The 27,696-nt window shown below is 43.9% G+C and overlaps 1 protein-coding gene across 2 annotated transcripts; it reads right to left on the bottom strand.

The window, feature by feature from the left end:
• Window positions 1-3,168: 3,168 nt before the first annotated feature.
• Window positions 3,169-27,401, bottom strand: LPL (lipoprotein lipase). Of its 2 annotated transcripts, XM_067553298.1 has the most exons (10): window positions 27,207-27,401; window positions 18,974-19,149; window positions 18,223-18,402; window positions 13,567-13,678; window positions 11,347-11,580; window positions 10,612-10,854; window positions 9,342-9,462; window positions 8,425-8,607; window positions 6,300-6,404; window positions 3,169-5,381 (listed from the first exon to the last, which is right to left on the bottom strand). In XM_067553298.1, the coding sequence occupies exons 1-10, from the start codon at window positions 27,289-27,291 to the stop codon at window positions 5,345-5,347; spliced, it is 1,476 nt and encodes a 491-aa protein (XP_067409399.1). In that variant the 5' UTR covers window positions 27,292-27,401; the 3' UTR covers window positions 3,169-5,344. The 2 variants fall into 2 exon arrangements, with proteins under 2 accessions (XP_067409399.1, XP_067409401.1); XM_067553300.1 differs by lacking the exon at window positions 18,223-18,402.
• Window positions 27,402-27,696: the final 295 nt, after the last annotated feature.

Below are 27,696 nucleotides of genomic sequence, written 5' to 3'. Positions count from 1 at the left end.
GATCAGTATGCTTTCCGTACCTACATCTAGATCAGTTAATAAAGATGTTAAATAACATTGGACCCGGAACAGATTCCTGTGGAACCCCACTTGAGACCTTCTTCCAATCCGACGTTGTTCCATTAATAGTTACTCCATTTGCGATTGTTTAACTAATTATGTATCCACTTAATGATAGTTCTACCGAGCCCTTGTTTCTCCATCTTACTTATGAGCATGTCATGTGGGACTGTGTTAAAAGCCTTGCTAAAGTCCAGCTATATTATGTCCACTGCATTTTCCCCCTATCCACCAAACCAGTTACCCTATCAAAGAAGGAAATCAAGCTGGTTTGGCATGACTTATTCTTGGTAAATCCATGCTGGGTGCTAGTGTTCACCCTTCATCATCCAGGTATTTGCAAACTGAATGCTTTATACATTGCTCTAGTAGCTTCCCAGGTATCAAAGTCAGGCTGACTGGTTTAGAGTTCCCCACTCCTCCTTTTTCTCCTTTTTAAAGATGGGAACTATGTTAGCCCTTCTCCAGTCTTCTGGGACCTCTCCTGTCATCCATGAGTTTGTAAATATTATTGCCAGTAGCTGTAAGATTTCTACAGCTAATTCCTTCTGCACCCTGGGTGAATAGCATCAGGGCCCCCGATTTGAAGTCATTCAAATTAGTCACAAGATCTTTGATGTGTTCTTTACTTATTCTGATCTGCATCCCTTCCCCTTTATTGTCTGATAACTTGGCTAGTCATCCAGTCACATGTTGATTTTTATGTATAGACTGACGCCAAATGGGCATTGAGCAGCTCTTCCATCACCAGCTCACCGTCTCCACTGAGCAGTGGGCCCACACCGTCCCGGATCTTTCTTTTTTGTCCAACACATTTGTAGAACCCCTTCTTGTTGTCTCTACCATTTCTTGCCATTTGTAACTCATTCCTTGCCTGGGTTTCCCTGAATTTGTCCCTACACACTCATGCTATTCCCATGTATGCTTCCTTAGTGATGTGACCCTCCTTCCATTTCCTGTATGTCTCCCTTGTGGTTTTTAGATAGCTAAAAAGCTCCTGGTGCAGCCACATTTGGTCTCCTGTGGCTCCTTTTATCTTTTTCTCTGCATCAGAATAGCTTGATGTGGAGCCTCTAGTGTTACATCTTTTAGAAGCTGCCAGCTGCCTTCCACTCCTTTTCTTCCTAACTGGTCTCTCCAGGGGACCTTGCCCACTATTTCTCTGAACTGGTTGAAATCCATTTGCACTAATGCTACAGTGAAGTGCTCAGATGCTAGATTCAAGGGCAGAATTTGACCTAGGGGTTTTCCTGGTATTTCAATTCTCAGTATTGTCAAACCCAAACATTCAGAAATCAAGTATTGAGACCTTAAAAATTCATGATTGGCTTAAAATTGTGCATTTTTTAAAATGTGGGATTCTGGGCTTCTGAGTCTTTCAGTCTCACGTTTACAAGCTTTCCTCTGCAGCACTGAGGGCTACAAACTCATTTTTGTAATAGGTCTTCACGTAACCCATGACTCCAGAGGCAAAATGTTGAGGTCACCATTTCACCTCGCATCCGATATTCATATCTAATGCTGCTTCTCTCCTGCCCCTCTTCTACCTCCCATTTCACTTTCCCTTCTGACCCACCCTCTTATTTTCCTTTCCATCCTTCTTCTTTAAAGACCTCTTGTCTCCTTCTTTCCTTCTTGCAACATACTGGAGAAAGTTACAGAGTCAGCTAGACCAGCATCGCCCTGGTGTAACTTTCCGATGAAATAGCATAGGAGTTTGATAAGAATAGCCAACACAGCCTCTCCAACGTAAGAAAAAGAACTGGGGTCAGCTAAAATAAAAGCACCATGCGCTTCATCCCATCTCTCAAACCAAGCCTCTGTCTTAAGGCTCACCTCAGGACTCCTGACCTGGTTCCTAAGTCAGTGCCTCTGACCATCCATGTAGAGCTGAGAGAATAATTGTTTTTTCAGTTCAGTGGCCAAAATAGGGAAAAAATAGTTTTCGTTTGAACAAAACATTGTTAGACTTGAAATGTTTGAGGGGGAGGGGTTGTTGGGGGTTGTCATGTTTTCAGGGGAGTTTCACTCTTAATTTTTTAAAACAAATCTAGCTACATTTTCAGAATGAAACCGTTTCAAAGTGGAAAGTTGAAATTAAAGATTTCAACTTTTGATTTTGGTTTTCACTTTTTATGTGGCTGAAACTGTTCCCTGAATTTGACTTGAATTCACGAATAGCTTCAGTCGCTCCCAACCTGCGTTTTTCAGTGAATAAACTCGTTGTGACAGATTTCACGTCCAGAAGACTACCTTCATTCCCCACCAGTGTCCCAGCTTAGCAGTCACTCGAGCATTGTCCCTGCGCAAGGAGAGCCTCAGCTAAAGCAGAGCTGCTTTGATGGCTCCTAGTTCACCACCCCCCTTCACTCAGGGTACATCTACACTGACGGCGGCAAAGTCGCAGCCGTCAGATCGACCTTTCTGGATCGATTGAGCGGTCAGTGTAGACCCGCTCAATCAATCCAGAAGTTGACGCAGTAAAACCACCCCCTTAAGTGGTGTAGCGTTCTGTTGACAGGAACGCGGTTCTTGTTGGCGCAGTGCAGTGAAGACGCCGTGCAGAATCGCCGGGTAAGCGTAGACTAGGCCTCAGTGAGTGTGGCCAGGGTTCCTCTACTTTCTAGTTACCCCAACCCATTGTTGGTACCCACGTCGCAAATCACAGCATCCTGCAGCTGCTCTAATTTATGCCAGTTGAACGATCATGGTACAGAACGACCCAAAGTGCAGGAGATAGTGATGCAAATGTGAAGTGGATTAAAGCTATCTTTGTCCTCCCCACAGCCACCCATCCCTCCGGCTGCCCCAACACACCTCAGCCATGAGCAAGTTTCTAGTCATGTGTATGGAGACTTGATTTTGGAGTGCCCAAGCTGAAGTATCTTAAAAGGCTCGGATTTTTCCCCACTCTCTTAAAATCAGGTCCCTTTCAGGCATCTCAGGCAAGGCAACCAAAAATGGAAGCACCAAAAAATCACTAGTCACTTTTGAAAATATTGTCCTCTATCTGTTCCCAGAGACCAGCAAATTCTTTGTCGGTTTTAACATAACACTAATGTTATGGTGCTTATTTCTGCAAAACAAAACTAGTCACTAACTATGGAATTAATTTGACAATTTTATTAAAACCTCAGGTTTCCATTCTGTACAAAATTAAGACGCTTGCTTTAGAAAATGCATATTACACTGCATTATTGTATAGGCATGGTTAAGTATCTTTGAAAGCTATGTACAGGATTAATACCACACAATTATATAAATGGAGATAGTCTTGATAATCTCACCAATATATACAAACTACCTTTACACACACACACACATATATAAAATATATATATTTACAGCTAATAAATAACATTTCAAGCTAAATTATGTGTCCTTATGTATAGAAACTTTCACTCTTGGGCATTCAAGTGCTATAAGTGTTATATTAGATCCTGTATTAAAAGTATACATGTGTCTTCTTTCCAAAGAGCTCATCTTTCAGGAAAATGCCAGTAAAAGCAATGTCAAATGGAAATATGATTCACTTACTTTGATTACTTTTAGAGGAGTTGAGTGACATGCCCCAAACCCAAGCAACACTCTTATCTTCTCTCAACCACACTTCATTGGATTAAGAAATCAAATGTTGAGCGCCTTTTGAGTTGTTGGCATTCCAACATAGTGCACCCGGTTAGCTTTTGTTCACCTGATCAGCTAATGGTATGTTGATGGAAAAATAACACATCCAGGCATAGTGGGTTTTTTGTTCTGGATGACTTAGCACAAATGCTACCTTCACCATATATTTTGTAATAAATGCAAGAATTATGAAAAACGGATATATATAATCATGTTCCAGCTCAGTTTTCCCTGCCCAGTTTTTGATTTATGGTTTAATAAATAAATGGTTACTGAACTTTTCATCTCATTAAAATAAATATGCATTATCTAAAAAAACCTTCAATTTTACAGTACTTCTATGTGTTTGTGGCACTTCTAGTTCAAGTGATCACAGGGCATTGTGTTTTGTGAACAATACACTGAGGTTCCTTGAATGGCCTAGATACTGCACCTTATTGAAATCTGCGACATTTCAGACAATCTTGCAGCTCACAGCTTCTGCCCCTCTGTTACAGGCAAGGAATACATTGAGAGCAGTCTTTGGAAACAAGAACAAGAAGCATAAGAAAGGATGATCACTGCCTGCCCATTTCCAAGCCTGGAAAATACAGGCAAATGGTAAGACGAGCGCAGCTGCGGCTCGAACGACTGAAACTCGGTGTCAGTGCCGAATGGCATGGCTTTCACCTCATTTTGCATTTGTGAATACAGCTGTAAGCAGGGGATGAAAATAAGATGACCTCTTGAGTCCCCTACCAGTCCTACGATTCTATGATTCTCCTGCAGTTTCCAGTCTGTTGTTTCTTTTGCAGCCCCTACCACAGAGCACTGTCAGAGCTTAGATGGCTTTATTTGAAAAAGACGTTACCAATTAATGTTAAGATATCAGCATGGGACAACGGAAATACTAGAATATCCTATGATTGGAAATGTATTGTAGGATAAACCGTAAACAGAGTATAGATGAACAGGTCATACGTAAGGCTAAGTAGGTACTGATAGCATTGGAGTTTACCCCAAGTACAGTGCATTATTATCCACAATTTTCTCTTTCCATATTCACTCAGTTCGGGGCATCTTTCGAGTAATAGCCTTATCAAGAGCAGGTGTTTGCTTTCCTGAATGAGACGTACATATGTGCTAAATATGTACTTGAAAACCTTGAGCTCGTATCAGCAAAGGGTCTTTAAACTCATTAATTAGCTGAATGGATGTTGCCCAACCACAAAAACAGTACATCTGTCCAGTTTTAGAAAAATCTTTAAAATAACACATCATGTTTAAAAAAGCTGAAATACAGGCCCAGAAATAAGACTTTTCAATAAATACTAGGAATTTGCTATACAGTACATTACATCAAGAAACCTTGTTACAAGGTGGTATTTTGAGGCAAAATAACTCTTAAATTCTTCCCAGTAATCAAGATGTTACACTTTCTATAGAAGTATTTTAAACTACTTTGCTAATATGCTCTGTATAGTTAAGTAACCACTTTGTGTGTTTTGAGACTTCTTACAAAAGAGTCTTCTAGATTAGGTAGGAAAGCAGGTTAAGAGGCCAGCAGTATTATGGCTGATAAATATTTCAATACATTCAGTTCTGAGCCCCCAATACAATAGGGATTATTTTTCCATCCAAAGCAGAAATTTTTCACCCACTTCATTCTTCTGAAAATTCAAGGGCTGATTTTGTTTTCAGATCTTGAATGGCCTCTAAAAAAGAAACAGGAGAAGTTTATAACCTATATTAGCCTGATCTGTGGGATTTAAAAATGTCTAAACAATTAGACATTGTTTAGTATGTTAGCAGCTCAACTTTTTGATGGCTGTTGGTCACTAATAATTACATACAGCCCCCCTTCCATTATAAAGTAGCTCAGATGCTTCACAGCAAAACAAATTACAGATCAAAGCCCTGATCTTTCCATTGTAGCCCTAGAAAGACGTTTTCATCAATTTCTGTGGGCATGGGACTGGCCAACATTTTCAAAAGCGGCCTCTGAATCTGGGTGCCCAATGTAAGCCTGATTTCATAGGAGCGCTGAACACCAGCCTATAAATAGCTACGGTATCAAATACCACCTGTCCCCCTACAGCCTGAAACCTAGCTGGAAAGCCCAAATGAAGATGGACACACTTTGAAAGAAATTGCAAATGATCCTAAAGGCAAAAGCGTGCTTACTTCTTGCTGAGTTAAAGGCATCACCTCAGACCCTACCTGTCCCCTCATGTGCAAAGTGTGGATGTAAGACGCTATCGCTCTAGTCTGGTCAGGCTTTCTACCTCCTTTGTCTCCCTTTGCACAGGGAGAAATGACCTGTATAGGATAGCACAGACCCTGTATAGAGTAGCAGGCCCAGAGTTCTGATGGTACTAAGTCAAGACAGGCAAGCCTCAAAATATTCTGTCACTGAATTTTGTCAAAGTTCAGACGCTTCCCCAAAGCTCATCTAGACGTGAGCATCGGTAGCATGGAAATCCATCTGGCAATCTCATGGGTCTAAATTTTCCTCACAAGATTTTCAGTACTGCCTGGTTTCAGCCAATACTGTGAACATCCTTAAAGCAACGTCCTACACTCAGACCCTCATTGATTTGTCTTCATCGCATCATAGGTTCTAGAACTCTTACCCTGTGCCTGTTTTGTTGAGGGGCTTTCCAGCGCATTTCACGAACAGCACAGCTTCCTTCCCTTTTGTGAGATGAGAGATGCCATCGCGAGAGCAGAACACCATCCTGCAGATCAAACAGGAGTTTTCACACAGATGAGCGAGCAGGGACAACCTTTTTAGCTCTTAAAATACGATCAATGCACTGAAACACTGTGTCTTTATCAAGGATGGTATCATTGGTTTTGTAAATTCATGAGAAATCAGTTGAGAAATGGCTAGCACTGGGAGAAATTTTTCAGCTGAATATTTTTCAGCAAAAAAAGTTTTGGCAACACAAACATTTCACCAGTTTGTGTCAAATTTACCAACTTCTTAGTTTCAGCCCTACTCTCCTTCCCCCCAAAAAAACTTTTAAAATTTTGTTTTGACACTTTTTAAACTAAACATTTAAATTTGAGTTTGCAACGACTTTCCATTTCCAAATTTCCTTTATTTTTACTTAAAATCCAAAAACATTTACAAGTGGCAACACAATGTTTTGGCAAAACGAAACATTTTGGTCCAACTAGAAATTTGTTTTAAAATGCCAACAAACCCATTATTTACCCAGCGCTAAAAATGACATTAAGATATCCTACATGAAAAATAAAACCAATGTTTGTTTTTAAGTATTACTGTAATGTCATTAGTAAAAACTGTGTAAAATTTCAAACAGCACAACCAGTTTCTAGTGAACTTAGGTACTGTGAAACTTCATTGATAAAAGATTTTTAAAAGATACTAACTTGTTTCAGTGCATTGTAAGAGACAAATGGCTACTCCACTCAGAGTGAAAACTCTGTGTGTTGCCAAATTGTGTGGTGTGTATTCACCACCGCCACCACAAAAAAAAAAAAAAAAGGAATTTATGGGCCAAATTCTGCAAAGTGCTGAGTGCCCTCAACTCCCAAAGAGTCATTGCTCTGCACCTTGCATTATCAGGGTCTTAGGCCCTGATTCAGGAACGCACTTCTACACTAGCAGAGACAAACTTGGGAAAGGAAGTAAATTTGACTTACATGATGTCTAGGCCTTTTGCGGGTCTCTGCACAGAATTTCCCCCTTTGTGACTAATAACGTGTTTGTTAAATGGCTGTAAGAACCGCACTTCCTGTGCAAATTCTGTCCCAGGAGTTTATTCATGTGACTTTTGCTTCCTCTGAACATCTTGGTTTAAGAAAACAAAACTCCTTGCTCCCCTGAACATTTGTGAATGAAGCAGGTTGCCAATTTCGGCAAAACCCAGCAGCTGCTTTTATTGGCCGAAGCTACTTGATGATACTTTTTTCCATATTTGTCCAACTCTCACTACTGTATATTTTGACAAACTTACTACTGTACAAAATTCAGAGCTGGATGTAGAATTCACAACAAACAAATGGACTGATTTAGTCCCCTTTTTCAGTTCAGACTTTCTGCCAACCGACTTCAAGCTTTATGAATTTGATCATTGTTCAAAATTTGAATGTGGATGTATTTCTGCTTCTGAACTACTCATGAGCACTGCTCTGGGTATTCCCTATTCATTCACAACACAGTCACCTGCTGTTGTTGTTGCTGTCCTCCTGCTGGGAGGAATTCTCACGTGAATAAAGAGCTTCCAACAGCCACACAAACATTTCACGTGGGAATACAAATTTGGAAGGGCGTGCAGGAGTCTCTCCCTTCCCATGAACAATCCTTGTGATAAAAACATTACTTGCACAAATGTTCAGAAGGAGGAAGGCCAGAAGGGCTGCAACTATCATCAAAGTTGCCGATTCAGCGAGGTGCTTACGCACATGCCTAACTTCACGCACATGAATAGTTCCACTGAACTCCACGGGGCTACTCAGATCCTTCACGTTAGCCACATACTCAAGTATGTGAGTGAAGAGGTGCTGAGTGGGGAGATGCTCTCGCTGCTCTGGTGATGTGAAACATCTGTAAATGTAACCTGATCAGCTGCATGAGCCAGGTGGATGGATCTTTGCCTTATTACAGCAGCACAAAACAAATGTTCATAAATCGCTTTCCACCCCCCACCAGCTCTCTTGAGAGGCCTGACCCCACCGGCGATGAAATCCAATCTTGAATGTTTACTGTAAGCAATTAAACTGAGTTACTTTTTCTGAGTCTCTCCTGCCTTCACTCGGACCCTCTGGATGTTGAAAGCAGAGGAGGTCCACCAGTCCGACCAGCTGAAAATAGATTCCTTCTCCCACTGCAGTGATAGCATGAGGAGGTCCCCGATATTGACCTCGGTGTAAACCAGGAAAGAGTAAGTCTTGTTTGTGGAAATTTCAGGCCTGTGAAGAAAAGAAGTTGCAATCTGTGATTAGACCTTTGTGTATTTTCAGAGATGGGTAAGTGTGCTCGGTCTCGCTCAGGGCCTGTCCCAAGGTCCATTCAGCTCAGGGCTTTACAAACCCCCCCCTTTGCTCCCATTTCTGAGTCAATCTGTTGCTGGTCTGCTCCTATGCCTCACCCCGTATGAGAGGCGTGTGGCAAAGCCAGGTTGGACAACCAAACTCCGTGTTAAGTTATTTGTAAATCTTTGCATTTAACGCAACGGGAACATGAAATTAAGGCTCTAAAATGGGGAGAAAAGAGCACCCCCGTTGCATAACAGCAAATACAAGCTATTCTACTGCAAGCAAAACTGTCTGCTGATTTCGACAGGGAGCTCGGCTCAAAGACTGACACAATAAGGTCATGAATTTCTTTGGCTTGGAGAATTTTTGATTATGATGAGCCAGATGCCTGAGTTAACTTTTTGATCCAACAGAGATTTGAAAAATGTGGCCCTTATGGAGACTCTATACAAAGCTTCAGTACTGCATATCTGACAGCGGCTCAGATTTGAACTAGGGAACCATGAAAACTCAAAGCATCAGTTGCTAAGATTTGATCTAGAGAGTCCAGTTCTGTAGGTGGGGCTGTAACAGATTCATATCCTCTGTGGATCAGGCCTAGCAGGAGACCTGTAACACACTGCGCTGTGGGTTATACGTCACTTGTACGGATTTCTGTTGATACTCACAGTACCACAGCAATGTTCTTGCTCTCAGCAGCAGTGCCGTACAAAGACATCAAGAATGGCTGATTTGTCTTGGTCATATTCACCTTTCCAAAAAAATGGACCTTGACTTGGTAATGAAAGACTGTGTGGAGGAAGGAACAGAAAAGGAAAATTCATCATTAAAAACAGCCTTTAGCGAGAGATTAGCAAACCTGACAACTTTGTAAAAACTCTGGGCTTGCATCTGCCGCCCTTGCTCAAGCCGACTAGTACTTTATGTGAGTAGTTCTAGGGGCCATCTAGGGGACTACCTCGTGATTACGTATTACTTAAGAGGAGCAAGGGTAGCAAAATCAAATACTTTAGAGTTATTTACCACTTGGCATTGGAATGGCAATAGAAATTACTCGCTGTGGCTTCTCTACTGGCTTGGTGTCATTTCATGTGGAAGATTCAGGTGTCTCCGTTCGAGGGCTATCCCCGCCCACCCACACTCAAAGGAGTAGATCCTTCTCCTGCAAAAAGTCCCTGTGAAGTCTATTGTAACTGGTCCAACGAACCACCACGGCGTTGTCAACACCCACAAATTCCTGTCCAGACACTGTTTTAACAATGGCAGCACCAAAGAAACCAATGGGAGCCTGGAGTAGATCTCGTCCTTGGTTTAATTCTGGAGCAGTGCAGCTCCATGCATCTCCTTTCTCAGTGCTTGTGGCATAGCTGTAATTGGGTCCTATAATTAACATATGTTAATGTCAAACCTACTAGGCTTAACTAGCTAGCCATCCACCTTAACAGGCCCTCCTCGGCTGAAAGCTTTCAGATTCTTTCCAGCCACTTCCTTTTCAGATCAATCACTGTGGCAATCAGGAAAAAATAGAAGCATATGTCTTGCAATGATGGTATGTGCAGGCTCGAGCGTATAGTGTGAGCTCAGTGACTGCGTGGCTCAGAATAAGTCACTCACCGTGCTTTGGTTTGCTTTTAGTTTTTCCAGCAACAGTAAGAATTGGTTTGGAAAAGAGAGATGGAAAAATGCAGAAAGTCACTGTTCCAAGCAGAGTTACTGACTAAGCTGGACAATATAGGTCCTTTTCCCTGTGAATCACTTAACGTTTAGTTACATAAGTTTTCCTGTCCCCTCTCCCTTAAGGGAAAAATCTCAAAGATCTTCAATAGCTCAACCTCTCCTGACATTAGTTTGCAAAGAAGCAAGATCATCATTCTCCTCCCCCGCAAAGCAATGTAACCAAAAAGGTATCTTTTCCAAACTAAAACAGCTGCCGCCTACCTTTGTAGGGCATCTGAGAGCGAGTCTTCAAATACATTTTGCTGTTTCTCTTGCTTCTCACTTTGTTGACCATGTAGCCCAGGTTGTTGCAGCGGTTCTTCCTGCAGCTCAGACACAGCCCCTTCTCAAAGGTCTCCTTTGCGTTGCAGCGGTAGGCCAAGTTTGGCTTGTCTTCGTACAAGAGGGAGTCGATGAAGAGGTGGATGGAGCGTTCGTGAGAGCACTTCACCAGCTGATCCACGTCTTGGAAGGAAGAAAATCAGAGAACTCTGACAGTGTAACCAAATCTAGTCGAGCTTAGGGCTTCAGGGGGAGATTGTCAAACGCGCCTACGGAGCACAAGTCCCATTGGCTTTCAATAGGATGTACGCGCCTATGGAGCCAAGGGTCCATCTACACTGGAGGTGGAGGTGTCATTAGCAGATCGAGACGAGACAGGCGTGCTAGTTTTGATTAAGCTAGCGCAATAAAAAGAGCAGGGTCTCTGCACCAGTCCAGTGCATCTGGGATCCCACGTACTTACGTGGGGCACCTATCCCGTCTTAGTGCCCACACAGATGCGGTAACGCTGCTATTTTTAGCACGCTAACTCAATCAAAGCTGGCATATGTACGTCAACCCGCACTGGCACTCGCGCCTCCAGCTGCGGTGCGGCCCAGCCTTGAGATGCTGCTGAAAGCCCAACCCAAGATCACTTGGCCGGGTGTTAGCCTTCTCTTGCCAAACCAGCCTTACCTCCGAGGCCTTTTTCTGCAATCAGGCGCAGAGCTTCACCTAGATTACAGCCTGGTTGGAAGCCGCCTCCATTTGGGTAGATGTCAATATGCCCAACGGGCTTCTGTATCCCAATGCTGCGATCCGGAGATCCCCTGGTGTAGGTGTGTAGCACATCGACAAAGTCAGCATCATCCGGGGAGAGGCGCGTGGTTGCTTCGGCATGTTCAAAGTTCGGTCCAGCTGGATCTAAACCTTCATGGGAGTAAAAAACCCAGTGGATGAAACTTATGTAAGATGTCTTACAGTCCCCAAAGTTTGGGGAGCCTGAGTTTAAACTTGGTTTTGTTTCCATTGTCACCTCCTTAAATACATTGATTAAAGCACACATTCATGCTTGCTAAAGCGTTAAATACAGACTTTAAAGCTTCGTTGTTATTTCGCATAAAAGATGTGTAAAGAAATAAGGCAGTTTAACTCGTACATGTTTGCAGTATTTATAGCTGTTGGGAAAAAATGTTCTCTCAAAATGTTTTCCCGTCTTTTCAAGGTTTTGAAAATTTTGAAGTTTTTTAAAATTCAAAATGTCAAAAATTTGAAAAATTGCTGGTAGAAAAACAAGTGTGTGTGTGGGAGGGACGACAAATAATGAAAAAACCATTGTCAATGTTCCTGCTTTTAAAGAAATTTCTAATTTCAGAATTGCATCAATTTCAAAATGCAAAAGTGACTTGCTCTTACAGGAAATAAAAGCCTCAACTGTGGCACTTACACAAACAACATCCATTCACTTCCCTTACTGTGCAGATTCCCATAACAGAATGGCAAACATGTCTAACACAGACTGTTAACCCTGCTAGGACAGTTCTAAGTTGTAAGTCCCAGGGTTTTTTTCCCTAGGCGGGTGGTGAAGCACTGGAATGGGTTACCTAGGGAGGTGGTGGAATCTCCATCCTTAGAAGTTTTTAAGGTGCAGCTTGAGAAAGCCCTGACTGGGATGATTTAGAATCATAGAATCATAGAGTTGGAATGGACCTCAGGAGGTCATCTAGTCCAACCCCCTGCTCAAAGCAGGACTAACCTCAGCTATATCATCCCAACCAGGGCTTTGTCAAGCCTCAGCTTAAAAACCTCTAAGGATGGAGATTCCACCACCTCCCTAGGTAACCCATTCCAATGCTTCACCACCCTCCTAGTAAAAACTTTTTCCTAATGTCCAACCTAGACCTCCCGCCCTGCAACTTGAGACCGTTGCTCCTTGTTCTGTCATCTGCCACCACCGAGAACAGCCTAGCCCCATCCTCCCTGGAACCCCCTTTCAGGTAGTTAAAAGCTGCTATCAAATCCCCCCTCACTCTTCTCTTTTGCAGACTAAATTTAGCTGAGGTTAGTCCTGCTTTGAGCCAGGGGTTGGACTAGGTCACCTCTTGAGGTCCCTTCCAACTCTAATCTTCTATGATTCTAACTCAGGGGATCAGCACCTGGGTCTGGACACCTGGGTTAGCCTCCCTGGTGGTGAGTAGCAACACTGCACAACCCTACCCAAGTTACTGTGTCCTCAATGGTGGGGTGTTGCACTCACCCGGGGGCAATGCTAGGAGTTCTGGGGGCATACCCCATGATTGCTTGTGCTGCAGCGAATTGAGTTTCTCTACAATTCTCTCCCAGCCCATTGGGAGAAGACTTGTCTGTCTTTCTTGGCATAAATTTGGGAGGGGAATAGAATTGTGGGAGACACTGGAGGACTAGCACTCAAGTGATTTAGCCTGTGTCCTCACTGCATAGTGAGTGGGTTACCAACCCAAGTCAAAGCGGCACTTGTGATCTTGCCGACAGCCCCACCTGGACCAACCAACAACACTAAAAGCAACACTAAATGCTGTTGAGATGGTTTTGTGGGTGGACAGGAGCGAGTCAGAGGCAATATCAGAGTAAGAACCTGAGCTAGTTCTCCAGTAAAGACAGACTCCCAGTCGAACTGGTGTTTTTCCTTGCTTTATAGGTCAAAGTACAGCGCCCAGCACAGAGGGGCTCAGGCCTCCAGGAGCTAACATCACACAAATCAATAACAGCAATAGGCCTAGCAACTCAACAACAAAAGGCATAAAATGTAGGCACAATCACCACTGCTAAAACCAAACCCAATTTCCAGAGGAAGGTCATATTTCTAGCAAGGGGAGACAGGACACCCAGTTCTCTCTCTGTGAGTGCACAAACAGATAAACAGCAGGGTTTTCTTACCAGTGATCCTGTTAATCTTATTTTTGGTCAGACTTCCAGCAATGCCAGCAGCATGGGCACCGAGACTATATCCCAGCAAATGGAGGTTGTCGTGCGGATAATTGAATTGCTCCTATGGAAGATTTTTTTTTTTTTTTTTTAAGTTTAAATTCCAAGAGTGCAAAACCGAAAAAAATCGAGACACAAAAATGATCTGAAAACATTGCAATTTACTATAAACCTACTCAGGTTTTCACCAAACTGTCCCTGACTAAGACAATATGGTTTGTTATTTCAAGGGAGACAGGCTTAGGTGTCATGTAAAAGATTAAGGGCAGATTTGGGGGGTTAGACCAGACTAACCTTGCAGTCCCTTCCAACCCTATAGTTCTATAAGGCACAAAAGGGCAGACAGAATCCCACTGAAAGCCAGTGGGAATTGGACACTTCACACCCATTTGTGCTTTTGAAAATCTCCTCCTAAATAAAGTCATTGTCAGTCAAGGCTGTTCTCATATGTTGCTCTGATCATTGCTCATCTCCGAGAGGTGTGAGCTATGCACATGGGCCAGCTTGGATTTTTATATGAATCACAGCACTAGCCCACTACCATAGCAGAATTGTTCCCTGTACTGTATTTTCTGGTGATTTTACGTGATTTTAAAATGAATAAAATAAAAAATGCTTCTGTTATTTATCCCATATCTTCCTTTTCTTAGCCATGTCCCCTAGTACCACCCTAAAAAACCTCTCCTCTGCCATTCAGATATTGGTAGACAATTGTCATAATACAAGAACAACATATTGCCAAGTCTAAGATTTTAGTGGGATTTATAAAAAAAATAAATGTAGAGTGGGATTTTAGTGGGGTTCAGAAAAAAGCACAGTTTTCCGGACCGGGAAACCCAAGAAGCGTGCTGCTTGCCTGGAGCTGGAATTCAAGATGTGATGGAGAGTCTGCCAAGACTTATCAAGCCCTTGGACCACTACCCCTTCCTACTTCTCCACGTGGGCACCAATGACACTGGCAAGAACAACCTTGAGTGGATCACTGCAGACTATGTGGCTCTGGGCAGAAGGATAAAGGAGTTTGAGGTGCAAGTGGTGTTCTCGTCCATCCTCCCTGTTGCAGGACAAGGCCCAGGTAGGGACCATCGCATTGTGGAAGTAAATACATGGTTACACAGGTGGTTTCGGAGAGAGGGCTTTGGATTCTTCAAACATGGGATGTTGTTCCAGGAAGAAGGATTGCTAGGAAGAGATGGGATCCACCTAACAAAGAGAGGGAAGAGCATCTTCACAGGTGGGCTGGCTAACCTAGTGAGGAGGGCTCTAAACTAGGTTCGCCGGGGGATGGAGACCTAAGCCCGGAGGTAAGTGGGGAACATCAGGAGAAAGTGCAAGGAGGAGGGGGCAACACTGCTCCTGGCAATCTGGCAAAAGTAGGGCAATCGGCTAGTTATCTTAGGTGCCTGTACACGAACGCAAGAAGCCTAGGAAACAAGCAGGAGGAATCGGAGATCCTGGCACAGTCAAGGAACTATGATGTGATTGGAATAACCGAGACTTGGTGGGGTAACTCCCACAACTGGAGCACTGTCATGGGTGGGTATAAACTGTTCAGGAAGGACAGGCAGGGGCGAAAGGGTGGAGGAGTTGCACTGTATGTAAGAGAGCAATGTGATTGCTCTGAGCTCCAGCATGAAACTGGAGAAAAGCCTGTTGAGTGTGTCTGGGTTACGTTTAGAGGCAAAAGCAACAAGGGTGATGTTGTGATGGGCATCTGTTACAGACCGCCAGACCAGGAGGATGAGGTAGACGAGGCTTTCTTCAAACAACTAGTGAAAGTTTCCAGATCACAGGCCCTGGTTCTCATGGGGGATTTCAACCACCTGACATCTGCTGTGAGAGCAATGCAGCAGAGCACAGACAATCCAGGAAGCTTTTGCGGACAACTTCCTGGTGCAAGTGCTGGAGGAACCTACTAGGGACCGTGTTCCTCTTGATCTGCTGCTCACAAGCAGGGAAGATTTGGTAGGGGAAGTAGAAGTGGGTGGTAACTTAGGCAGCAGTTAGACCATGGGATGGTCGAGTTCAGGATCCTGACAAAAGGAAGGAAGGAGAACAGCAGGATACGGACCCTGGACTTCAGAAAAGCAGACTTTGACTCCCTCAGGGAGCTGAAGGGCAGGATTCCTGGGGAGGCTAATATGAGGGGGAAAGGAGTCCAAGAGAGCTGGCTGTATTTTAAAGAAACCTTAGTGAGGGCACAGGAACAAACCATCCCGATGTGCAGAAAGAATAGCAAATACGGCAGGCGACCAGCTTGGTTTAACAGAGAAATTTTCGATGAGCTTAAATGCAAAAAGGAAACTTACAAGAAGTAGAAGCTTGGTCAGATGACTAGGGAGGAGTATAAAAATACTGCTAGAGCATGCAGGAGTGAAATCAAGAAGGCCAAAGCACAACAAAGCACAAAGCTAGTTACAGCTAGCAAGGGACGTGAAAAGGTAACAAGAAGGGTTTCTACAGGTATGTTAGTAACAAGAAGAAGGTCAGGGAAAGTGTGGGCCCCTTACAGAATGTGGGAGACAACTAGTGACAGATGATGTGGATAAAGCTGAAGTACTCAATGCTTTTTTGCCTCTGTCTTCACAGACAACGTCAGCTCCCAGACTGCTGAACTGGGCAGCACAACATGGGGCAGAGGTGAGCAGCCCTCAGTGCTGAAGGAACGGGTTCAGGACTATTTAGAAAGGCATTTGGAAGAGAGGAAGATGATCAGGAACAGTCAGCATGGATTCACCAAGGGCAAGTCATACCTGACCAACCTGGTTGTCTTCTATGAAGAGGTGACTGGCTCCGTGGATGTGGGGAAGTGGTGGACATGATATACCTTGATTTTTAGCAATGCTTTTGATACGGTCTCCCATAGTATTCTTATCAGCAAGTTAAAGTAGTATGGGTTGGATGAATGGAGTATAAGGTGGATAAAAAGCTGGCTAGATCATTGGGCTTAATGGGTAGTATCTAGTTGATAGTCAAAAACAAGCGGAGTGCCCCAGGGGTCGGTGCTGGGGCCAGTTTTGTTCAACATTTTCATTAATGACCTGGAGGATGGGGTGGATTGCACCCTCAGCAAGTTTGCAGATGACACTAAACTGGGAGGAGTGGTAGATATGCTGGAGGGCAGGGATAGGATACAGATTGACCTAGACAAACTGGAAGATTCGTCCAAAATAAATCTGATGAGGTTCAACAAGGACAAGTGCAGAGTCCTGCTCTTAGGACGGAAGAATCCCATGCACAGCTATAGACTGGGACCGAGTGGTTAGGCAGCAGTTCTGCAGAAAAGGACCTGGGGTTACAGTGGACAAGAAGCTGGATATGAGTCAGCAGTGTGCCCTTGTTGTCAAGAAGGCAAATGACATATTGGGCTGCATTAGTAGGGGCATTGCCAGCAGATCGAGGAAAGTGATTATTCCCCACTATTCGGCATTGGTGAGGCCGCATTTGGAGTACTGTGTCCAGTTTTGGGTCCCCCACTACAGAAAGGATGTGGACAAATTGGAAAGAGTCCAGCGGAGGGCAACAAAAATTATTAGGAAGCTGGAGCACATGACTTATGAGGAGAGACTGAGGGAACTAGGCTTGTTTAGCCTGCAGAAGAGAAGAGTGAGGGGAGATTTGACAGCAGCCTTTAACTACTTGAAAGGAGGTTCCAGGGAGGATGGAGCTAGGCTGTTCTCAGTGGTGGCAGATGACAGAACTAGGAGCAATGGTCTCAGGTTGCAATGGTGGAGGTCTAGGTTGGATATCATGAAAAAAATTTCCCCTAGGAGGGTGGTGAAGCACTGGAATGGGTTACCTAGGGAGGTGGTAGAATCTCCATCCTCAGAGGGTTTTAAGGCCTGGCTTGACAAAGCCCTGGCTGGGATGGTTTAGTTGGGGTTGGTCCTGCTTTGAGCAGGGGGTTGGACTAGATGACCTCCTGAAGTCCCTTCCAACCCTAATCTTCTATGATTTTCAAAAGCACTCGGCATTGGTTTCTTGCACCTTCTCTTGACGGATGTGGTATTGGCCACCATCAAACCAGATGCTGGGCAGAAGATCAGTATTGCTCAGTAAATCAATATGCCCCATTCTGCTACTTATCCCAGTCTAACTCTGTGGACTTCATTGGGTAGTGGGTTTGCTCAGCAGCTATGAAATCAGACCTAGGTATAGATTTAGGCACCCAGGTTTAGACCACTGGTCTGATCCAATGCCAGTTCCTCTTACCTTGTGCCCTGCCTTAGTTGTCTTCTAGGGAAAGCTATACCCAGATTCTTTTAACTTTTCCTGATAATTCAACCCCTCCATCCCTTTCCATTCATCTCTGAATTCCCACTGGTTCATCAGAATCTTTCTAGTATTGAAACGACCACAAACGGACACACTCTTCCAGCTCTGGTCTCTACAAAGCAGTTCAGACATGTGCTGCACCGAACATGTAATTAGTTTTGCCTCTATTATTAAGATTGAATATTTGGCTAGAAAAATCGCACATGCTTCCTGCAGTTCCTCTTGAAAGAAACCTAGCATGGAGATGGAACAAACTAATCTGGACCATTAACCTATTCTGACTCCTGGCACCTACAGAATCCATGTGATCTAGCCTTCTGTACAAGTGCTCACCTCCATCCAGTCAATAAATATTGCTACATCCTTGCCCACCAGTTTAGTGTAGGCAGCAGATACTGGATAATGTTGCTGGGCACCACTTAGCCAGTCTACAACGATGACATTCGAGTCAGGTTCTCTCTTATACAGAGCATCCACCAGCTTTGGGACCCAGCTCTCATACATTCCAGTTACCTGAAAAGAGATTTCACAGGATTATTTGTATTGCAGTAGCACCTATAAATTTCAGTTTCAGAGATTGGAACCTGACTGTACTAACTACGCAGAGAACTTGTGTAACTCCCGTTGACTGCCGTGCTTCTCTTCTGAGCGCCGTCTTCATTGCACTGCGCCGACGGGAACCGCGTTCCAGTCAACGCAGCGCTACGCCACTTGAGAGGGTGATTTTAGTACGTCGACTTCGGGATCGACTGAGCGGGTCTGCACTGACCACTCAGTCGATCCAGATAAGTCGATCTGATGGCAGCGACTTTGCCAGTGTAGACGTAGCCTGAGTGAGAGAAAGTCACCACTCCCCAAATGCTAAAAGGAGTCATTGAATGGGGACTCTTTTTACTGTAAACATACTTCTGTCATGGGCTAAAGTTTCAGAAATGCATTTCACTCAATGGCATTGAAATGCAACAGGCTTAGACAAGTAACTCACTACAGGGCTTGACACTGCAATTGCTCTGTGCGTGAAACTCCCAATGACACCAACAGGAGTTCTGAGTACAACTCAACTACAAGAGCTATCTCCTCTTACCGTCCATCCATGGATCACCACAAAGGTTTTACTGGTATGGTTGAAGTTGCATCGTGCCACTGTGTCTTTTTGACCAGGGACCAAGTAGCAGATGTCATCATCCGGTTCATCAGCTGTCCTTAAAGAAAATTTGCTCTCGATCCCTTCAAAATCTCTCTTTGTTTCTATGGTGCTTCCTGTAACAGAGACGGCATATTGGAAATAGGTATTAAATGTTCTGGTTAAGGAAGATGCATCATAAAAAAGAAACAAATATTTTGACGGGCACAGATCTAAAGAAGTCAGAAGACAAGGTAAAATCAATTTCACCTTACTTTAAGACCCCTTTTTCAACCAGAACAACGACAGTAGAATCTAGCCAGTTATACCCGTATGTGTTTATTTTTTGTGTTTATATCTTCTCTTATTACAGGATTAAAATAAAATGGATGCATTTGGAAAGCAATTAGCATTGCATTGTGGAGAAATGCCCAAGGGTTTCAAAGTGTGGAGGGGAGGACAGAGAAATCACGGTATCCCTAAGAAGCTTGATATTATTGATGGTGCGTCTTCCCCATAATTTCATCTTTCGTGAAAATCACTCAAGCAATAATGAATCGTGATTCTTCTGTAATTCATTATTAGCAGGAAACTCATTCATGCTTTTATGCAGCATGGATGTCTGGGCTTGTTCTGACCAAAAAAAAAAAAAAAAAAAAAAAAGCCAGGTCAAAAACCAGCCTTGGGGATTAAACTGAGCTAACAAAACAGAAGTCCATTTTCAAAAGCAATATTGCATCCGACAATCTCATAACCAACTCTTTAAGAAAAGCTGCTGTCTATCTAAGGCTGTCTCCATCCTAGTGAAGGAGAAAGGACATATGAGTAATGACACAGCATGTGGTATGCTATGTCTGCAAAGATCATTTTTTTCTTGGAGAAATTCCTCTGCTTTCAGAATAAAAATATAAATTGTTTTTCATTTTTATGACAAGGGGAAGGAGGAGTGTGAGTGCAACTTGGATTTTACACTCAGGGCAGTATAAAAATCATACACTTTTATAATAGTAATTTCCTCTGTTGCTTGGAATATTCTCCTAAAAACTGGAAATTAATATTTCTTCCCCTTTTTAGGCCCTGATTTATTTAGGCCCTACTTACTCAGCAAAGCACTTCAGCATATAATTAACTACAGACTTTCCTGAACAGGGATGTATTTAGGTATGTGTATAAACGCTTTGCTGCACTGGGACCTTACTTGGCAGATTTCCTTTTAGCAAATATTGATTTCTCCTCTTCCCAACTCAGCAAAAGCCAATACCGCTTAGTTCTGTTTACCATTTTGTTTATTGACATCATCCGCAGCAGGATTTCACAGAGTTCTGGGAATATTATCATTACACGCTCAGAGAAAGCACAGAGAACACAAACGACGGCATTTCTGCAAGACACACAAATTGTAGCTATTTTTGCTTTATTTTTCCATGACAGAAAGTTGATTTTCTGGCAGGAAGATGTTAAGACTATCAGAATATTTCTAGAGCCCTGTTTGCAGATCGCGGCTCAGATGAGAATACAAATTTTGGATCTACACAGGACTCTAAATATATCCTGGCTGGTGTGTGTGTGTATATATATTTCAATATTGTCATTCTGTAAATTTCATGTATTATATATGCTTAATTAATTTAAAACCCAACCTTTGGTGTTCAGTCAAATTGCCTTAAGCAAGTCCCTAACTTTTAAGTACTTGAGTAGTTGCACTGAAGGTAAAGGGATTCCTCGTGTGCCTAAAGTCTATACACATGCTTAAATTACCTTCTTGAACTGAGGCCTAAGCTGTTAATATATGCATGTGCACTTAAGTCCTGCAAGCAAAACACTTGTGTTACAGTAGGTGTTAGCCTCCAGCATCACAAATAAACAGTGATGCAGCGAAATTAGCTATATGGGCAAAAGTACTCTCATGCTAGTATAAAAATGTCATTAAATAAAGAAGTCACACCCCTAACAGACATTGCAATACCAGTAAAAGTTTCTAGTGTAGACCTGACTTTTATCCCTGATAAATTGTCCCTTGGGGATTATCTCTTCAGTCATTTCTATTTCTGAAAAATGTCTTTAGAGTATCTAGGCTTCTTTTTCTTTTTTTTTTCCAACCCAGAAAAAGAAAAACCTGAAGGCTGAATAGTTCCATCAACCTGCTTAACTTTCCACTCAGTGACAAATCAAAGTCTGAAAAAGAATAAAAGCAGTTTTCAACTCTGAACTGCATAGAGCCCCATAATAAAGACTTTTGCCTATGTTTCATACAGGAAGGCAAACAATACTCCACCTGCATTCCTTTTAGACTATTTTCTTTGTATTTGGCTACTCCTGGGCAATTCCCCACTGCATTAAGACTATGGATATTCATCCAAAATATAGACTAAACGTAGCAGCATGTCCATTCCCATACGTAGGCTAGTATTTGTGAGTAGCTGACAGAATACCCTCTAAAAGATATTTTATATAAGAAGTAAAAGATATTACCTCACCCACCTCGTCTCTCTAATATCCTGGGACTGACCTAGCTAAAACACTACTGCATGAACTATATATATCCTCTAGTGCAGTGGTTCTTAACCTTTCCAAACTACTGTACCCCTGAAGCCTGAGTCCCACCCCCACGGGGCTGAGGCATGTAACTTAGTTTCATGGCGCCCCTGTGGCTCCAGGCAATTGCCTTTCTTGCCACCCCCAATACCAGCTCTGCACTTGCGACCCCTCTAAACCCCCAGGTTAAGAAACACTGCTCTAGTGTGTCCTCTAGTAATATCCTCTAGTAACTCCCAGTTACTGCTCTTACGTTGAAGTGTAGATGATTATTAATGAGAAGAGCTTGCATTTCTATAGCACCTTTCATTGGAGGAGCTCAAACCATTCATTTGCAAACCATTCATTAATTCAGCCTCATAAAAACCTTTAAGTATAGGGATCATTTCATCCACCACTGAAATGCAGCCACCTCTGTGACCACATCAACCATTTAAACGTGCAGCAACATGTCACTGGTTATAGGAGGAGGCAGACTGTTACCGAGTCCAGCTGCAATAGCAGGGGAGATGAAGGAAATCAAAATGAATTGCAATTCAGCTAGAATGCCAGGATTAGCGACCCGACACTTACAAGTGCCACGGAGTCTTCAGTGGCCACGACTGGTCAGGACCTCAGCTGAAGTGTAGACCCTGAGACACTAGCTATGTGCTTACTCGGAGCACATTTGTATGTGCAAGTCACCAATATTACTTCCCAGAGCACTGAGGTGTTCATTGGAGGTCTTCCTCAAGCACTGTTTTTCCTAATATCTTATCTAAATCTCCATTGCTGAATAGTGCTTACATACTGATGGACTACATAATGCTCTGCTTTAAAATAACAAAGCGGTTCTGTGGGCTAAAAGTAGGCCTGTCTAAGATGCATTATTAAAAAGCGATGTACAGCCATTCAGGAAACTAAAAATTTGCCATTTCAATTTGTGCCCTTGTTCTAAGGATAAAAGCGATGTCTTTTGTCATACAGCACAAATTAGTTTGAATAATTATACCTTTTCTGGAAGGCACAGTGGTTATAGGGACCATAATGAGAAGAAAATCTCATCACACAATCTTTAGTTTACTATTTGTAAACTAGATGCAAAGAAATTCTGATGTAGGGTTTTAACTGTTGAGTTCTTACACAGAGCAACAGAAATGTAGGGTTGTCTGTGCACAAACTCACGTCAATTTAACTAAAAGTGGGTTTTAAAAACTATGTAGTTCAACTGGTGCAACCCCGCCCCCATATGGACACTTTTAATGGTTTAAAATGGTTTATATTAATTTAGCTGAATTTGCACAGATTGGACATAAGCTAAAATTGATGGAAGTCAGGTTTCAGTCAAATGAAGAGTATCCACACTGAGGCTTTCAACCGATTTTAGGTAAGGTGGTACAACTTGTTATTTAGACAAAGCCTATAGGGACCGGTGACAAGTGGTCTTTTAAAGCAAAACTATTCCTTTTTTAAATTAATAATGTATTTGCTATGGCCCTGATTCAGCAAGGTATGAAAGTATGCTCGTTGCTTTAAGCACATGAATAATATCATTTCAATCAGTGTTGCAGTATCTTTCAGATGCACATTTTCAAACACAAGATTGGTACAAAGTATAATTTTCTGGCATTTGTTATTTGTGTAGGGATATTAAAATGCACTATAAAGAAACTATATTTTCTTTTCCTGAAATTCACTGGGGGCTTTTTATTGTATACTTTTTAACCATAATACTTTGTGAGCCAGTAAAAATAACTTAGTCGACAATGTTTTACTTATTCTACTTTGTAATTGAAGGAAGCAGAAGTATTATGAAGAACAGACCAAGTGCAGACTCTGTACAGAAAACATTTGCTTTCCTGATACTGAATTATTAAACAATGTTGCAAACTCTCGCAATTTTATCCGAAGTCTCGCAATATTAGGTGTTTTTCTTAAAGCTTTGGCTGCTGGGATCAGGAGGCTACAGGAGAATCTTAAATTTCCTTTTTTAAAAAGGGTAAGTTTCTAGCCCGCTTGATTGTGGGGTGAGGGGAAATCTAAAAATGTTCTACCCTAAATGCTCAGAACCCATAAGCAAAATCAGTATTTGTTGTGTTTTTAAAAATCCTCATGATTTTTAAGTCAATCTCATGATTTCTGAGGCTTCGCTTGTCACTTTTGACCGCTTGATGTTGGCAGTACTGAGCAGTGAAAATCAGCAGTAACTCCACTGAAATTATGGCCTGATCCAATGCCCACTGACTCCCATTGACTTCTATAGCCATTGACACAAGTGTAAGGATAGTATCAATAAGAGGAGAATCAAGCATTATGGACCTGATCCTTGACTTCAGTGGCAGCCAGACTGTGCCCTTCACTGAATTGATCGCTATTGTCAGGTGGTTTGAGAACTGAATTTTGAGCATGTTAAACTACCACTAGGTGCAGGATGTAAAGTTTCATAAGATGTAAATAATTATTCACTATGGATCACTGGATTTGAGCTGTGGATTAAAGAAGGAATCTTGGACAAACAAGAATTTAGTCATTTGCCATGTTACGTACACAGATGTGGACATTCAGATTGTTAGATACATAAAAACATCCTGGGTTAGAGCCCGAGCTGGCACAGCTCCACTGAAATAAACACACACACACACACACAAATATTTACACAAACAGTGAGCGTTCTACTGATAAAGCACAACAGAACATCATGTTAGTCACCCTGAATACCCCACCACATTTCTCATATTAGCCCATGTTCCCTAACAAAGTCAGTTTTGTAACTCAGACAAATGAAATGCCTTTACAAGGACTAAATTACAAAAATAATCATGCTTGATTTGAGCTGAAAGAATGGTTTGAATAATAAAATAAAAATCACCCTATTTGTTACACCCCCATGAAACAACCTACAAAGCAGGCTATTGTTTAATAAAACTCTGCAAGAGCTTCAACTGAGTTTATTTATCCCACGCAGGAGGAAAGAGCTTCTGTGGCCTCACTCCTGCAATAAATAGCACACGCGCCGACTGCTGCAGTCACACAGAGCCCCTGGGACTCAGCAGGGCACAAATGTCTGCACAGATGCTAGCGCAGAGCCTGAGTCATTCCCTGAGGAATGACTGCGTCCCTCGAGTGCATTTGATATGCTTGTAAAATGATACACTGGGAGCACTTTCCCATCCTTAGATGTACTGGAGAATGTATCCTACGGTTTAGGACCATCCACAAAGCTCAGTGGTTCTACCACCTGAAAGCACTGTAAAGAATCTCTCTTTAAAACAGTCCTAAAATGATAAAGTGCAGCTGTGGGCGAACTTCTACAATAATAAATACAAGGGTCCTTTTTATATTGATGCACAAGGGAGCGTACATCCAGGACAGTTTTCCAAATACAACATTTTCTCACACATAATAAATCTATCAAGACCCTATGATTGCGCTATGCAGTTAGTTCTCCAATATGCCATCTCAAACGTGCCAAAGATTCTGTTGGAAAGTTTACACAGTAACAGCGCTGGCAGAGTTATCCCAAACATAGCATTTACAAGTAATATCAAAAGCTGTGGGCCAAATTCTGTTATCATTAACACTGATGTAAATCTAGTGTAACTCCTTTGATTCATATGGAATTACTCTGGATTTACACTGGTGAAACTGAGATCAGAATTTAGCCCTGTAAATTTAATATTCCCTTGAACATCTTGTGTATTATTTATTGAGGGTTCATGTTACATTTCCTGGGTCCCAGATCCTGCTTTCTCCTGCTCCTAAAACATCTATCAACTTCAGTGAGCGTTTAAAGGAATGCTACATCAGGTTCGTGGCATGGTTAGCTCTGGCATGTTCTCACAAGTGGTTCCCACATCACCTATTCTTAGAGAGAACTAACACAGTAAGTAGAAAGGCTTCAAAGCAAGGAAGTAGCTATAGGAATGAAAACACTACTTTTGCAGAAGTTTGCTGTGGGAGGGAAGAGAATTCTCGCTTTATGTCACTAAGATTATTGTGATGGGTGCCCTAGAATGACCATTGATAGAATAAGATTAGAGTCAAAGTGAGAATATATTCCTTTGACTAGCACCCCATCCTCTTTCTTCTTAATGCTTCCCTCTGAAGTGGTCAACAATGAGAAGAAATATAGACCCAGATCCTCAAAGCACGTAAATACCCCTGAGGATCTGGGCCATGGTTAGTTACCATTTTAGTTTCCCTGGGTGGTTACAACAGATGTGTCCAAACTTTTTTTCTAACGGGTTAAGAGTTTTAAAATGTATGAATCGCTCTCTCTCTCCCATGTGCGCGCATGCACACACAGTCTAAGCAATGGTTATGGGCTGTACTCCGTGCCATAGTCTGTGTGCGCTGTATCTATGCGCATTCCTCGTGGGATCACGTTAAGGATCTTCCAACTTTACTCTAATTGCTTCAGCCGCTTTAACGGCATTGGTTACAACACCGGTGCAGCCTTATTACATGGGGCAACTAGTTTGTGTTCCTAGATGAAGGCTCACGATGTTCCCGCTGGGCCTGTTGTGCAACTGGGATGGGACACTTGCCCCCGGTAACGAAGCACACGCACCGGGGGGCCCAAATGCAGAGAGGTCGGAGCGCCTCCTGGCTACCGCCCGCTGCCCAGCGGGAAGACATCAGCACAGGGCAGGTGCCATTACCGCTGACACCACCAACCCCCCAGCCCCTGCTGATGGGCTGGGTGCAGCTCACTGCAGAGGGTGCCCGCGTTTCAGCAGGGGGTCCACGGCCTGGTGCACGGAGCAGCTGGGAGCGGGGGCGGCCGGGGCCCTGCGCACAGCCCCAGCCCAGCGCAGGGACTTCCCCCCCCCCGCGCGCGCGCGCGCGCTCGGCGCTGCACCTCCCCCGCGCCAGCCGCGGCCGGACCTTGGGCCGCCGCGTTCCAGGCATTCCGGGCCGCGCGGCTGCTGGGGGGCGGTGCCGGGCACCATCCGGGCCTCCCGCCCCGCCCCCGCCGCGCCGCCCTGACACAGCGCGGGGCTGCAGACCGGGAGAGACCCGCCCTCGCCGAGCCCCCCGCCCCCCCCTCTTCTGCCCCGCCCCCTCCCCCGTGCGTGCCCCACACCCCTCCTGTCCTCCCTCGTGCATGCCCCCTCACCCCCCTCCTGCCCGCCCCACAACCTCCGTCGTGCATGCCCCCCAACCTCCTCCTGTCCTCCCTCGTGCATGCCCCACAACCTCTCCATGCGGGCCCCACACCCTCTCCTGCCCCCCACCCAACCTCCCCGTGCATGCCCCCCAACCTCCTCCTGTTCATGCCCCACACACCTCTCCATGCCTGCCTCCCCATGCAAACGTCCCCGTGCATGCCTCACACACACACACACCCCATCCTCTGTGCATGCCCCCCATGCCTCTCCCTTTCCTGTGCATGCCCCAACCCCTCACATCTCGTTGTGCCCACCCCTGGGCGCCCTCCTGCACATCTCGCTGACATGCTCATCCCCAGCACCCACCTGCATGTGCCCCCGGCAGTCCTGTCTTGTCTCTCCCGTGCATGCCCTGGTGCCCCTTCCTGGCTCCCCCTGTGCATGTCCCCAGCAGAACCCCCCCCCCCCCTTTAGTATAAAGTCACACACAGAAGTTCAGTTGATGTTGGCCGAAGGGATATTTTCTTGCAGCTTCCAGTGTTCCTGCCCTGCCAAGGACTCCGACTTACTTGGGACAGTGGCTTGTGTCGTGGCAGCAGCTGTGCAGAGACCAGTGAGGTAGAGGATCCACAGGCCCAGTGCTCTCCTGGCCATCTCTGGGATGTCTCCCTTTTCCAGTGTCCAGAGGAATCAAGTGAGTGCAGCTCGTGCAGCCTACAGCTCCGTGCAAAGTTTCCCCAAACTTAAGTGCAAAAAAAAAAAAAAGTGCCAGCAGGTCTCCTGGAGTAGGAGGATCCCCCTTCTGTCAGCTTCAGCCTCCTTATGTGAATGGAAATATGCAAATAACCCTCACCACCTATTGGCTGTAAAATCATAAGTGAGGACAGAGGAGGGGCCCCACGCTCAGCTCCAAATACCAGCAGTCGGCCTCTCACCAGCAAGAAGATGGGACGCATGAGTGCGGTTGCAGAGCCAGAGTTCAGCTGCAGTTTGCTATGCCTTTGCTTAAGCATTTTGCTGGGGAGTTTCCTGCATGAGGAGTAGTAGCTGGTGATTACT

The sequence above is a fragment of the Emydura macquarii genome, unplaced genomic scaffold (assembly GCF_026122565.2).
Source record: "Emydura macquarii macquarii isolate MOO-44397 ecotype Brisbane River unplaced genomic scaffold, CSIRO-AGI_Emac_v2 contig_1451, whole genome shotgun sequence".
NCBI classification, from domain to species: Eukaryota; Metazoa; Chordata; order Testudines; family Chelidae; genus Emydura; species Emydura macquarii.
This window is presented reverse-complemented; position numbering and strand designations above follow the sequence as displayed.